We start from the raw sequence: 12,095 nt of genomic DNA, 5'->3' as shown, positions 1-12,095 counted from the left end.
CATTTTTCGAACATGACAATAATTTACAGCGATTTCTCTTGGTCGATTTACTTATTAGATTATTTTTTCCAAAGTTATACGATAAGCCACCCGGTACAATATGATCGAAAAAAAAACCGCGTCAGCGATTGCTATGAAATGAAGATCGTTGTCGTTTTATTTGTAAAATTATATGGAAAATACCAATGATCGTCGTTTCTAAGCCAATTGAACGCAATTTTTTTCGATCATAAAAAATACTTGGTGGGTCTTAAATAAGTGCAAATATTTTCAGGGCTGGCAGATCTGACTTAATATTTTCTCTTTGTTATTTTTCCAATAAGTTCAAATTAACCAAGTTGTTTTATTTTGAAAATTAAAAAAAAGTTATATATTTTTTGCTTAAATTTTGAGAACCACTTCATTTTTTCTGTTTTTTTTTCTTGTAAAATTTAATCTACTACATACATGTTTCCATATTATCAAGATAATGTTTCTTAACTAAAAATTAAAAAAAAAATCGAAAATTATCAATTTTTCTAAAAAAAAGAATTCGCGAAAAAACCTCAAGACAAAAAAAATTGCACTTATTTAAGCCAAAATAAGACAGTCGGTCTAAATAATGAACCTGCAATATTTTTGCGTACAAACGTTAATTAAAAAGCAATAAAGAAGCTTTTGCTCGTTCGTCTGAGCGTATTTACCCAAAACACACACGTATCTACCGCAATAGACAGGTTATTCAAGACCCCTACTACCAGAACCGTACCACTAAGCGGTACTACCTGTATACCTGTGCGATTCCCCATTCGAATCTCGACCTTATGCACTCGTATCGTACGGCCTTTCATTCTGCGGAATGTGATTCACTCAGGTAAAACGCGACATTACGTTAACAACAGTCGCAGAACCATTTAGATACTTATTGTTCCACACCTGTTTTTTTAAAAACAATAAAAATATGATGTGATTTTGGTACCATGGAGAGAAATAGTTTTTCGGTGTTCACAGTGTTCTGTTGTGTGAGTTTGGTGTTTGGTGCGGTCACGTATGGAGGAATTACCATAGAAGGAACCAAGTGCGGACAGAAAGTATGTAAATTATCGGAGTACTGTTCGAATTTTGATAGTACCTGTCAGCAATGTTCTTCGGTTTGTGACGCGAAAGGACATAATTACGAGAAGCAGTTGTGTGAAAGTCAGTGCCAAGGTAAATAGAGTCATCAAAAGGCATTTTTTTTCTTTTATTAATGTTTAATTAAAGAGCTTTTGTAAATTATTATTTTAAAATTGAATTAAATTCTATTTTCTTTATTCTTGTGGTGGTTAAAGCAAAAAGTTTAGTTAAATATTAAAAGTGATCCCTACCTACATGAAAAAATTGAGAAAAATGTTCAGAATAATCAAATCACTGATATTTAGTAACTATTTGACGCGTTCTTATGTTTTTTTATAGTTTTCATATTTCTTAAGCACCGTCCATACGTAACGTTTTATTCTCTCGGTCGAAATGTAACAAGTAGATTATAGAATGTACGGGGGAGGGGTTAATCACCGCGACCTTACTGATTTATTGTGTGTTCCCCTTTTTTGAGTTATAACTCATCATACAGCCTTTGACAAAAACCAGACGGTTTCACAGAGCTTACTTCTTCATCTTCGATATCTGTATTCGCTTTATGGCACGAATAGTTGTCGTCTTGGCGCACTCAGTGATAAGGTGTTCTGATGTTTCTCCATTTTCCCCACAGATTCTGCATTCGCTGTTGCATCTTAGCTTCAATCTACTGAGGTGTACATTGAGGAGACAGTGTCCTGTTAAAAACTCCGTGATAATCCGAAGATTGTTCTTACTTAATTCAACATCTTTAATTTTTTTCGGTCGTAAAAGTTCTGAGAAATTTCTTCGCCTATCTTTTGAAGACTTCCCATTCCAGGTTACGGATAGAGTATTCCAGGTTCAGAGTTTTTTTTCTTTTCAACTTTACTAAACACAGTGCTATATCATTGATAAAACCGCGGGCAAAATTTCCAGTGCATACCCTAGTTTATAATACGTCTTACCTGACACCTAAAACGTTTTGTGTAGGCGGGGCTTTACGCATATTGAAACTGGGTACTCAATATTCATCCAGGATTTTTATCTGTGTCCAGCCAAAATAAAATGGTTTAGAATGTATAATTTGGGTTGGGATAGAGACAATAGAACCCGTACACTCAAGGGTTTTTTAACCATATCCGCCGATTCGTTCAGAATACAGGTATTTTGGTATTCACAAACGTGCATATCTGATCTTTCATATATGCGATTCTCAAAGGTATTAACATCGCAGTCGTTAATGGCAAAATCTTTTAGAACTCACTACCAATCCGGACTGCCACATATCCGATATTTCTTCGTGGCAGTTCACTAACATCACTTATTGATGGATACAGGATACTGACTGATTAACCGATATTAATGAAAGGTATAGACTGTGGCGGAACAAATTTTCCAAAAATCCATTGCGTGTATGTAGCCGCCCATATATATGTTTACACTTTTGTGGCGGGTTAATTTCTCCAAAAATGCTTGGACTGTATTTCGTCACTGAAACATTAATAAAGAAAATCTTTTTTTGAAAAATACCACAATGTTCAATTTATAAGGAAATTAGCTTGTCATAAAACAAATTTGCCTAAAGCCCCGTCTACACCATAAGGTTTTACCTGTCAGTTTTGCGTGTCAGGTAAAACTGAAGACTGTCTAGAAAATTGACGGTAGTTCTAAAGATGGGCGACAACACATAACGTGTTTAAAAACTAGCGTGTAAATGTACTATATATAAGTCCGGTTCTACAGCTCGATCCGCCTTCCGGTTTCTTGCCGCCATTACCTTCTGTCCATCCAGTCATCGGCTTGTAAATTGCGTAATGACATTGCCTTTGCCTTTTAACAATGTCTCTCGGGGTCTTCCTCGTTTTCGTTTTCCAGTTGGGATCCATTTCATGATGTTCTTTGGTAGCCTTCTTCTCCCATTCTGTTTACATGCCCTTACCAGATTAATTGTTTTATTTGGATTGTGTAAATTTACTAATTACCCACAAAGTAGACAAAACGACAGTTTTTTTGTAATACCTACTGAATGGTCTCGTCAGTTACCTAGACTTTCTTGATTCGTTTCAAGTTTCGAGTAAAACGTACTGCTTTTTTCCGTCGACATACAAGGTTTAACTTGATACGTTAACTACGAACAATCTTCGGATTGTCACGGGGTTTTTAACAGGACACAATGTCCTCGATGAACACCCCAGTAGATTGAAGCTAAGAAACAACGGCGAATGCAGATTCTGTAGGGAAAATGGGGAAACACCAGAACACCTCAACACGGAATGCGCTGAGACAACAACCATTCGTTCCATAAACTTTGGAACGACTGATATCAGAGATGGAGAACTAACAACTAACCTCTGTAAAACCGTTTCAGATACTGGCTTTTATCAAAGCCTTAAAACTATATAATGAGATAACTCAAGAAAGAGGTAAACAATAGGTCTATAAGGTCGCTATTATTAACTTCCCCCTCTCATACAATCTATAATCTAACATACTTGAAACATTTTGACTGAACAGGCAAGACTGATACAACAAACGTAAGGTAAAACGTTATGTCTAGACAGGGCTTTACTTAAATATTTTCGCATTCACTCGTAAAACACCTGACTTTTACAAATTTGTTTGTTAAATGATAATTTTATTTACCCAGACAATTTGTATATTTTATTTTGATGTCCTAACCGTAGAATCTTCCGTATACCTGGGGTTCATTCTAATTGTACCTAATCAAATAATCTAAAATTATCACTAAAAGTGCTCATAAGAACTCACAGTATTGTAAAATATATGAAACGAATACTGAAACTTTGTTTTTTTTAATAAAATGTACCAAATAAAAAATATACCCTAAAACATTTCTGAAAAATTCTTTCAACTTTCAACCGCCAAGTTCTTTTTGAACATATTAATTGAGTTAATAATGAAGGTTTTGGAACGTAGTTATGCTAATTACAAGCTAGAAACAAGCATTTACCAAGTTTTTCATTTGAGTAAATTGCTTATTATATGAACTTCCACAACTTCAGTAACGAGCATTTTTGTTATAAACTATGCCATTCAGAGCGGACGCTGGATAGCCTCATACAATTTAGAATGTTTCTAATTTCCGTTTTACAGTAATTAAAGGGTTTTACAAGAAAAAAAGTTAAAAAAGGGACTGTTAGGAGTTTCAGATGAATCGTTTTTTGATGGTATGCTTTTTAAAATAAAGTTTTTACACAGTGGCACAGTGGACGATGTTGAACCTATCCTGTGCATGGTGCTACTGTTCTACCGTGGTGGCAACTGTTATTTTTGGGTCCGTATTTACATGAGTAGAAGTAAATCGCACAGGGATCTTATTAAGTCGGAGTGAGAGATGCGACAGTGTGGTGTTGTCCGTTGTACGTTGTCGGTACGCCTTTCCTTATCAAGTAAAATATAATCACTATCGCAAACCGCTTATTTTTAAAACTTTTTTTTCAAAAAGACAACTAGATAAAATCATTAGATATATTTCTGAACATCTGAAATGGAATTATAAGGATATCGTTCGGGTGTCCATTTTTTTATAAAGAGAAAACGTCAGTAATCGCGATAACTTAAAAACTCAACTTATAACACACCATAACTTAAGATCCACTTTAGAAACTTTTTTTTAATTGTGAAGATCGGATCTTTTACAATATGTTTAAATACGAAAAAATCGATAAGGTTGTCTTTTTTCATTCAAAACTTTTAAACAACCCATCCATTTACTTTTAGTGCATAGCAATTTTCAGCAATCGTGTAACTTTTTTATTTATAAAGATTTTCACATACTGTCTGCGAAGCAAATATAGCAGAAATATTTAGAAAGGTTTTGAAAAAACTACAATCAATTATTTCTAATAGATTTTGAGATATCAATTTTTGAATTCAGAGTTCTAATCCCAACTAGCAAATATAGTTCCCAGTCCTTTTTAAAAGGTCACTGCCCCGAAAGTATAGTTGCTAGGTCCACTCTGCCACTTAAAATGTTACTCTATAAGGAATAGTCACTTTGAAGTATATTTCGAGAGTGACCGGTTAGTGCCTACCTACCATAAAAGTTGAAAATAAACACCCCGATTGCAAGTCGAAAACATGTAATTTAAAGAAGTGGCTGGAACTACCCGAATCTTCGAATATGACACCATAAAAGACCAAAAACTTTATAGTAATTTTTCAAAGTAGGGGTTACTAACAAGTGCTACCATAATGCATCCATTAAATTTTTGTTACTTTATAGTAACAATTTAAGTTAGTTTAAAGACACCTATTTACTTCGAATTTATAGTAGCATTGAAAGTAGCAAAATGGTTACTGCTACCCTCCTAGGTCACTATAAAGTAGCTGTCGCTCATCCATTGCCACTAATGTCGCTCATAATTGCCTCAGATTGCATCGTGTGCTGCTCTGTTTTGGTGTTTTCTTTTACTTGCTTTTAAGCTTTATTAAAATTTTGTAAAATCCCTAAGGTAAATAAAAAGAAATTTAGATATTCTAGTACTTTCTACCGAAGAATTAAACAAAAGGAATCACTGCGAGCCGATGCATCAACATCAGAAACAAAAACTACATCTTTCTATAATCCTACTGATGAACATCATAAATCAGGTAGTGACTGAGAAATTTTCGAAGCTGTATCTGAAACTGATTCTCAGAGGAGAACTAATTTGAAAACCAACAACAATATAAAACAAGAGCTAAAAGAGTGGGCGTTAAAATACTCTATACCTCATGTAGCTCTGAATAATATAGAAACACTAATAATAAAAAATGCACAATAAGTAAAAAATAACTTCAAAGGACAAGGCGGAACGTTATAGTGGCACCAATGGAATGTATAGTCGCCACCGCCGCGATTGGTGTAGCATAACGCTCCAATTAAGTGGCAATTTGGTGGCGCAGGGAACATTCTTGGAAAAAATCACTTTATGGTTCCAAAGAATCGTTGACCATGTAGTTCCAAAAAAGTTATTGTTTCTATAAAATCGCCTTTGGATAGCTACAATTGTCACTTCATCAATCCGAAGATTTTAAAGGTCCAAACGGGTAGGGTTGGCCTAATATGTTATTGTTCCCGGTACTTTGTGGAAGCATATGGAACTATAAAGTATTTTTCGGATTAAACGGCCATATTTTTTTCATGAATTTTTAGATGAACAGCCAAATGGCTCAAACATTATGCGTTTCTAAGCTAAATATACCAAGATTAAAGCTTTTTTCCTTAGTTATTTTGTTATTTCTGACGGTGGGCTAATATTTTAAAGTTTGACCCCGGTTTCAAGCAAATTATTATTTTTTTTAATTACCTACATGAGTTTCTATTGCAAATAATATAATAATTTGAAATATTTCGAGGGGTGCTCGAAAATTTTGTTATATAAACCCACTATTTTATTCAGTAAAGTTTATTGCGTTCTGGAATTTACCTAAAAAAGGCATTAAAATCGCACGGTAAATAACAAATAACGAAAAAATAATAATGGCTTCCATAATTATTTTCCATCATGACATTTATTTTTATGAAATGTGAAATTGCATGAAGAGATCGCTGCGAATAAAGTTCAACAGTTTAACGAAAGTTCCACATGTCGGTGGATAACACTTGGCTGCCATGAACTCGCGACTGCAGCTTCGTAACGGATAAGTCGCATTCACCAGTAGGCTACTTTATAGTAACACATCATAGTAACTCTTTTAGTGGCAAAAACTACCCAAGTAGTGTCTTGGGTACTCAAAATCTTTCCCCATTTTGGTCGCAGTTACCTAGCAGCTACGAATATACGACGTAGCCGCCGATGGTCACCGCCCACTTTGTAGTGGTTTTGATATTTGATAGTAGCAGTTATGTATCTGCCACTATAAATGCTAGTTGGGATAGCGCGACCATTGTCGAACACCAACTTAATTCCACTTATTTTTACCAAAAATGTAAGTATTTCTAACTTGCACTTAAAAATGTTCAAGCTATAGGGAAAATTACGCGTCGTTAATAAATAAACAAATAAAGTATCACGAGACGTAATTAAATCGTGAAGCTAAACGTATGATGTACACCTCTCCCTAGAACTTTAAGTACTGACCATGTACTGATAGAGGTACTGATTGGGTTGACCGGTCGACTGCGACAAATCTGCTATATCCCCTTCCACGTCTCTTAGTAATGTGCACAGTTTCTCGGTTTATTTCATACGTTTGGCAACGTGTTTACCGTACTCTCTTTGTTCAGTACATTATAAACGCATTGTACTCTTCTTACATACAGAAATCTCGACCCAAGACTAACCTTTGCCAACCCCTAGTATACCAAATACGTACAGGACTTACATTTAATATCTCTAATATGATGGAAAGCTTAGTCAAAAGCATAGAATCTTGGAAAGGCGCATATAGGACTGCCAGAGAAATAATGGAGACCAAAGAAAAATAACATCTTCTTTAGACAGCCTAATGCACTGAAGAAATGCGAGAGCGGTTACCGGTTCACAGAGGGCAAAACGAGGAGGATTTTTTTAGTCGGTAAGAATCCGACACTATAAATATCATACAGCATCACTGGTATTGAAGGTGTCTATGCAAGGCATTTTCTCACCTCATAAAAAAAGAACTATCGGAAACAAGAAATAGCCATCTTATCTGATAGTCAAGCAGCGTTAAAAGGGATCAACTCAGTATCCATCGAATTGAAGTTGGTCAAAGAATGCCTAGAGAAGCCGAATAAATTAGGCAAAGAAAATAAAGCCCTCCTATGAGAAAGCAAACGATCTAGCTAGAAAAGAAGCGAACACTCTGAAACCCATTAACTGGACCAGAACCGTTCTGCTTCCCAAGTAGAAACCAACTCAAAGCAGAACTGAAAAACCTGAAAGACTCCATCCGTAACCTGGAATGGGAATCCTGCAACGGTTTAAGACATTCGAAGAAGATCCTCAGGACTTACGACTTTACTACGAAAAATAAATTTCCCTAGATTTAAGTAAGACCAATCTCTGCATTGACACGGGTTTTTTAACAGGACATCACTGGCTCCTCAATGAACACCTCAGTGGATTGAAGCTAAGAAACAATGGCGAATGCAGATTCTGTGAGGAAAATGGGTAGTAATTTATATTCATGAAAAAAATATTTAAAACCTTGTTTTGAAAGATTAACGTATTTTAATACCGTAAATATCTAAATATAAAAATAATTAACCTTGAATAATCTTGTTTTAAATTATTTATAATAATGATTCACAACGACTGAAAACCTATTGTTAACTTAAGTTATGTTCTTGTCCTAAATTTTATCGTATCATCAAATACTTAATTTAATATGATAATTATTTTGACGAATTAATACTTATTCGTGTTATGGTTATTTATTCATCCGTCATCTACAAGGAATAGCACTAAACGTACTGTAATGCTACTAAAATGTTTTACTAGGGCACCAAGAAAATATAAGGTGCTGTTATCTGAACATATGTGAAATACTTGTTTAGATAAGTATGTAATTAAGATAGTAGCCAAGGTTGAGTCATATACTGGATGTGTTAAGAAAAAATTAACGTTAATTAGACCCATAGTATTTTATTACATTTTTTTTAAATTTAAAATAAAATTTAAAAATAAATTTTGTTAACGTAATATTTGTAGCATTTTTATAATGAGCGTGCTGTATAACATTTGATGAATTATTGTAAAAATTTAAGTAAAACATTTTTTATAACACAAGCAAAATAAATTTAAGACATAATATATGCTTATATGACATTAAACGCAAATTCAAAATATGTCTAGAATTTCATGTAGAATTCAAAAAACAAAAGATATAAAGGCTGTACCACTTAAAATAAGAAAACTATCAAACCGGAAGTGCTAGATAATTAAATAAATGTATCTAAACTATATAGATCATTTTTCCAAACTTGGTAATAAACCAATTGCTTGAAAAATCCCGTATACGTTATAGCTACCTGCTTTGCTAGGTCTATATACTGCTACCACAAGAATCAACTATCAATAAGAACTACAAAGTTCAGGTGATTTACCTATTTTTATTTATTTCTTTTAGATTACCTCCATGATCTGAGATATGTTAGTAAAACAGGAGGTGACAATGGCGACTTAAGAGGTAAATATTTTATTTTTGTTGACTTATTTACTTTGTCTCCAAGTACCAGAGTTAATAATTTTTAAGTATTTTTATGCCATGTAATTATTATTATGAGAAACAAGACAATTTCATTTACTAAGTGCTTGTTAAAGACGGGATGATATTAAAAATCTGTTATTTTGTAACTGTTATTCATTGACAACAATTTGCAATAATTGATAACACCAAAAAATTGCAAAACAGTTATGAAGATAATGACCCGTGATATTTATTAAACCTGTAGATATGGGTTGTTATTTTATAACTGTTATTTATAAATAACAGGTTTTTAGTGTTATTACTTTAAAAAATAATAGGTATCGATGAAAATAACTGTGTATCATCGCCACTCTACAAAATTCTATAAAGCTCAAAAACTGTTGTTTTAAGAAATAACAGTTCTGAAAATAACAGTTCTGAAAATAACAGATGTGATGTCAGGATCTGCTTCCTAGGTGTTTTGCCAGGCTCATAACAGTTGTAATTTTTACTTTTAAAGTGATTTCTATACTATTTCATCCTTCTAAAATTTAGTTATAACTTAAAACAGAGATTATGAAGTAACTATGTTATATTTTTAGTAACCGTTCAAGAACTGTCACGAATGGTGACAGTTACATTGACGCTAGTCATCTTGATGCTCATAGTCTTATTTGGAGTGTTAGTTTTTCAACTTTACCGATGGAAAGTCAAAAAGGACATCACATGGGATAGCATTAAAAACAAATTCTTTAAAAAAGTAAGTATATTTTTGTAAATCTTAAACTTTATTGCGTATATAAAAGAAATATCCTCTTCTTTGTCTATATTGTTCACCACAAGAAATTAATAAAAGGTTTTATAAAGGAAAACGTTTTATTTATTTTGTTATTAACATTAACAGCAAAAGAAAAAGAGAAAAAAATGCCAGAAAACATTATCATGTTAAATCCTCTAAAGTAATTTTGATTAGAAAGGACAAATATTGTGTAAATACAAAACAAAACATGGTAAATCTAATTAAAAAGTATTTTGACAGTTCAAATTAAGTCTTAAGAATATCATAGTATGAAAAAGAAGTAAGGGGAATTTTAATTTATTGTTATTTGTTTATGATTTTGGTTTTTCCTAGTATAATACACACCTTTTGCAATCTTTAAAATTTGTACAATCTTATAATAAATTAATTAAATTGTCGTGATTTAATTCTAGTTGCACACTGACGATAAAAATAGAGATTACATCCATGCTATTTATATTTAATTATCATTGTTTTTCTGTTTTATATATTCTAAAAATATAAATACTTAGAAAATTATATTTTCTTATTATTTGCAGAGAAACAGTGAAAATATCAACACCACACCGTCTCAAGACAACAAGAAAAAGGACTTGAGACTTGAAATACCCTCACCGACACTTGGCAGTGAGCATTCTCCGGTCACAGTCACTACGTCAATTGATCGAAGGCCAGCTGAGGACAGTACATTAGACTATGCCTACGACAATCCCGCAATGACTAAATCTCACAACAGCTCATTTTAAGTATTCTTAATTCCACTCAATATGTGATATTTATACACTAATAGTATTTAGGTTTAAAAGAAAATATTTTGAAAGTACTCCGAATACAGGGGGTTCAAAAAGACACGGCCAAGTTTCATGCGGTTATTTCTTATTAAAATAATATATGAAAAAAAGTTCCTGTAAACATGGGATTGTAAATCCCATCCATAAAGTCTTAATGATAAAGGATGTTAAAACTGAGATGTTAAAAATACATTTTTTTGTAATTTTTTAAACGTACATATATATTTTTAGCCGACCATACCAACAGGTATGGTAGGCTATTAAGATCGACAAAAAAAAGTTTTTTAATTTCATTCAAAATGAGTTATTTGGTTCATAAATGACCTAAATACAACATATTTTCATGGTGTCTGTCTGTCCGTCTGTATGTAACACGATAACTCAAAAACCGCTAAACCGATTTTAACCAAATTCGGCACAAAAATACTGTGGCACCCGAGAATCTGGCCATTAGTTTTTCGTGGGGGTGGGGGTTGGTAAGGGGGTATGGGAGGGGGTTAAAGATTTAAAAAAATCGTAACTCTAAAATTACAGTAGCTAGCGAAACGCGGTTTTCAATTTATGATTAGGAGATTAGATTTTTTGGGTGCAAATTGAAATTTAATTTTTTATAGTTTTTTTAATGGGATACAGTGACCAGATTGAATTGGTTTTATTTTTTCTTCTCGAAAACAGTTCCAGATAGGCATATGGTACAAGAGAAACAAACAGAGGAGTTGCATTTATAGTTAATCTTAGCTTAATCTAAAAAATATATAAAAATTGCAAATGTCAGTGGCGTACATTTTTTTCCTCTGGTAAGCTACTGAAAGTAACTATTTTAATAATAAAGGGAATTATTACTAGAAATAACACTGACAATTTTCAAAAAAGTTGGCTACAGTGTATTTAAGATAATTACAAAAAAAAACGCATTTCTGGTCTCATGTTTATAGGATCTTTTTTCCATTTTTTTTTATTGAGAACCAGTTTCTGAAATTTAGCCATATATTTTTTGAACATCCTGTATATTTACAGCAACTTTGAAAGGTGCTATTATTTAAAAAAAGATCTTAATTGTTTAATGAAGAAAAATAACATCATAGAGTTATTTATTTTAATTTAGGTTTTTTATACCGGGTGTTTCTCAAAAGTGGCTCACTCCTATAACTTTTTTACTTTTTCAGACAAAAAAATAACGATATTTGGTACGTCAGTATATGCTTTTCTATTGAATAAACTAAAAAAATACCGAGGGTGCCATTTAAAAATCAAAAGTTGTACTAATTTTCGGTGAAACAGGAAGTGGCCGAAAACAATTGAATTCGTCA

General features: G+C 32.9%; 1 protein-coding gene across 1 annotated transcript; it reads left to right on the top strand.

Moving 5' to 3' along the window:
• Positions 1–736: 736 nt before the first annotated feature.
• Positions 737–11,055, top strand: LOC115880467 (protein grindelwald). Its single transcript, XM_030897674.1, has 4 exons — positions 737–1,188; positions 9,136–9,195; positions 9,798–9,955; positions 10,534–11,055. The coding sequence occupies exons 1-4, from the start codon at positions 960–962 to the stop codon at positions 10,738–10,740; spliced, it is 654 nt and encodes a 217-aa protein (XP_030753534.1). The 5' UTR covers positions 737–959; the 3' UTR covers positions 10,741–11,055.
• Positions 11,056–12,095: the final 1,040 nt, after the last annotated feature.

Source organism: Sitophilus oryzae, unplaced genomic scaffold (assembly GCF_002938485.1).
Source record: "Sitophilus oryzae breed Bouriz unplaced genomic scaffold, Soryzae_2.0 scaffold_1624_pilon_pilon, whole genome shotgun sequence".
Lineage (NCBI taxonomy): Eukaryota > Metazoa > Arthropoda > Insecta > Coleoptera > Curculionidae > Sitophilus > Sitophilus oryzae.
Note: the sequence above shows the minus strand (reverse complement) of the source record. Positions and strands in the feature narration are given on the sequence as shown.

Bases quoted from the DNA above. Each gene is read 5' to 3' on its own strand.
- LOC115880467 (XM_030897674.1), top strand. From the start codon at position 960: ATGGAGAGAAATAGTTTTTCGGTGTTCACAGTGTTCTGTTGTGTGAGT. The intron at 1,189-9,135 runs GTAAATAGAGTC...TATTTCTTTTAG, and splicing joins GTGTGAAAGTCAGTGCCAAG to ATTACCTCCATGATCTGAGA. The intron at 9,956-10,533 runs GTAAGTATATTT...TATTATTTGCAG, and splicing joins AAAACAAATTCTTTAAAAAA to AGAAACAGTGAAAATATCAA.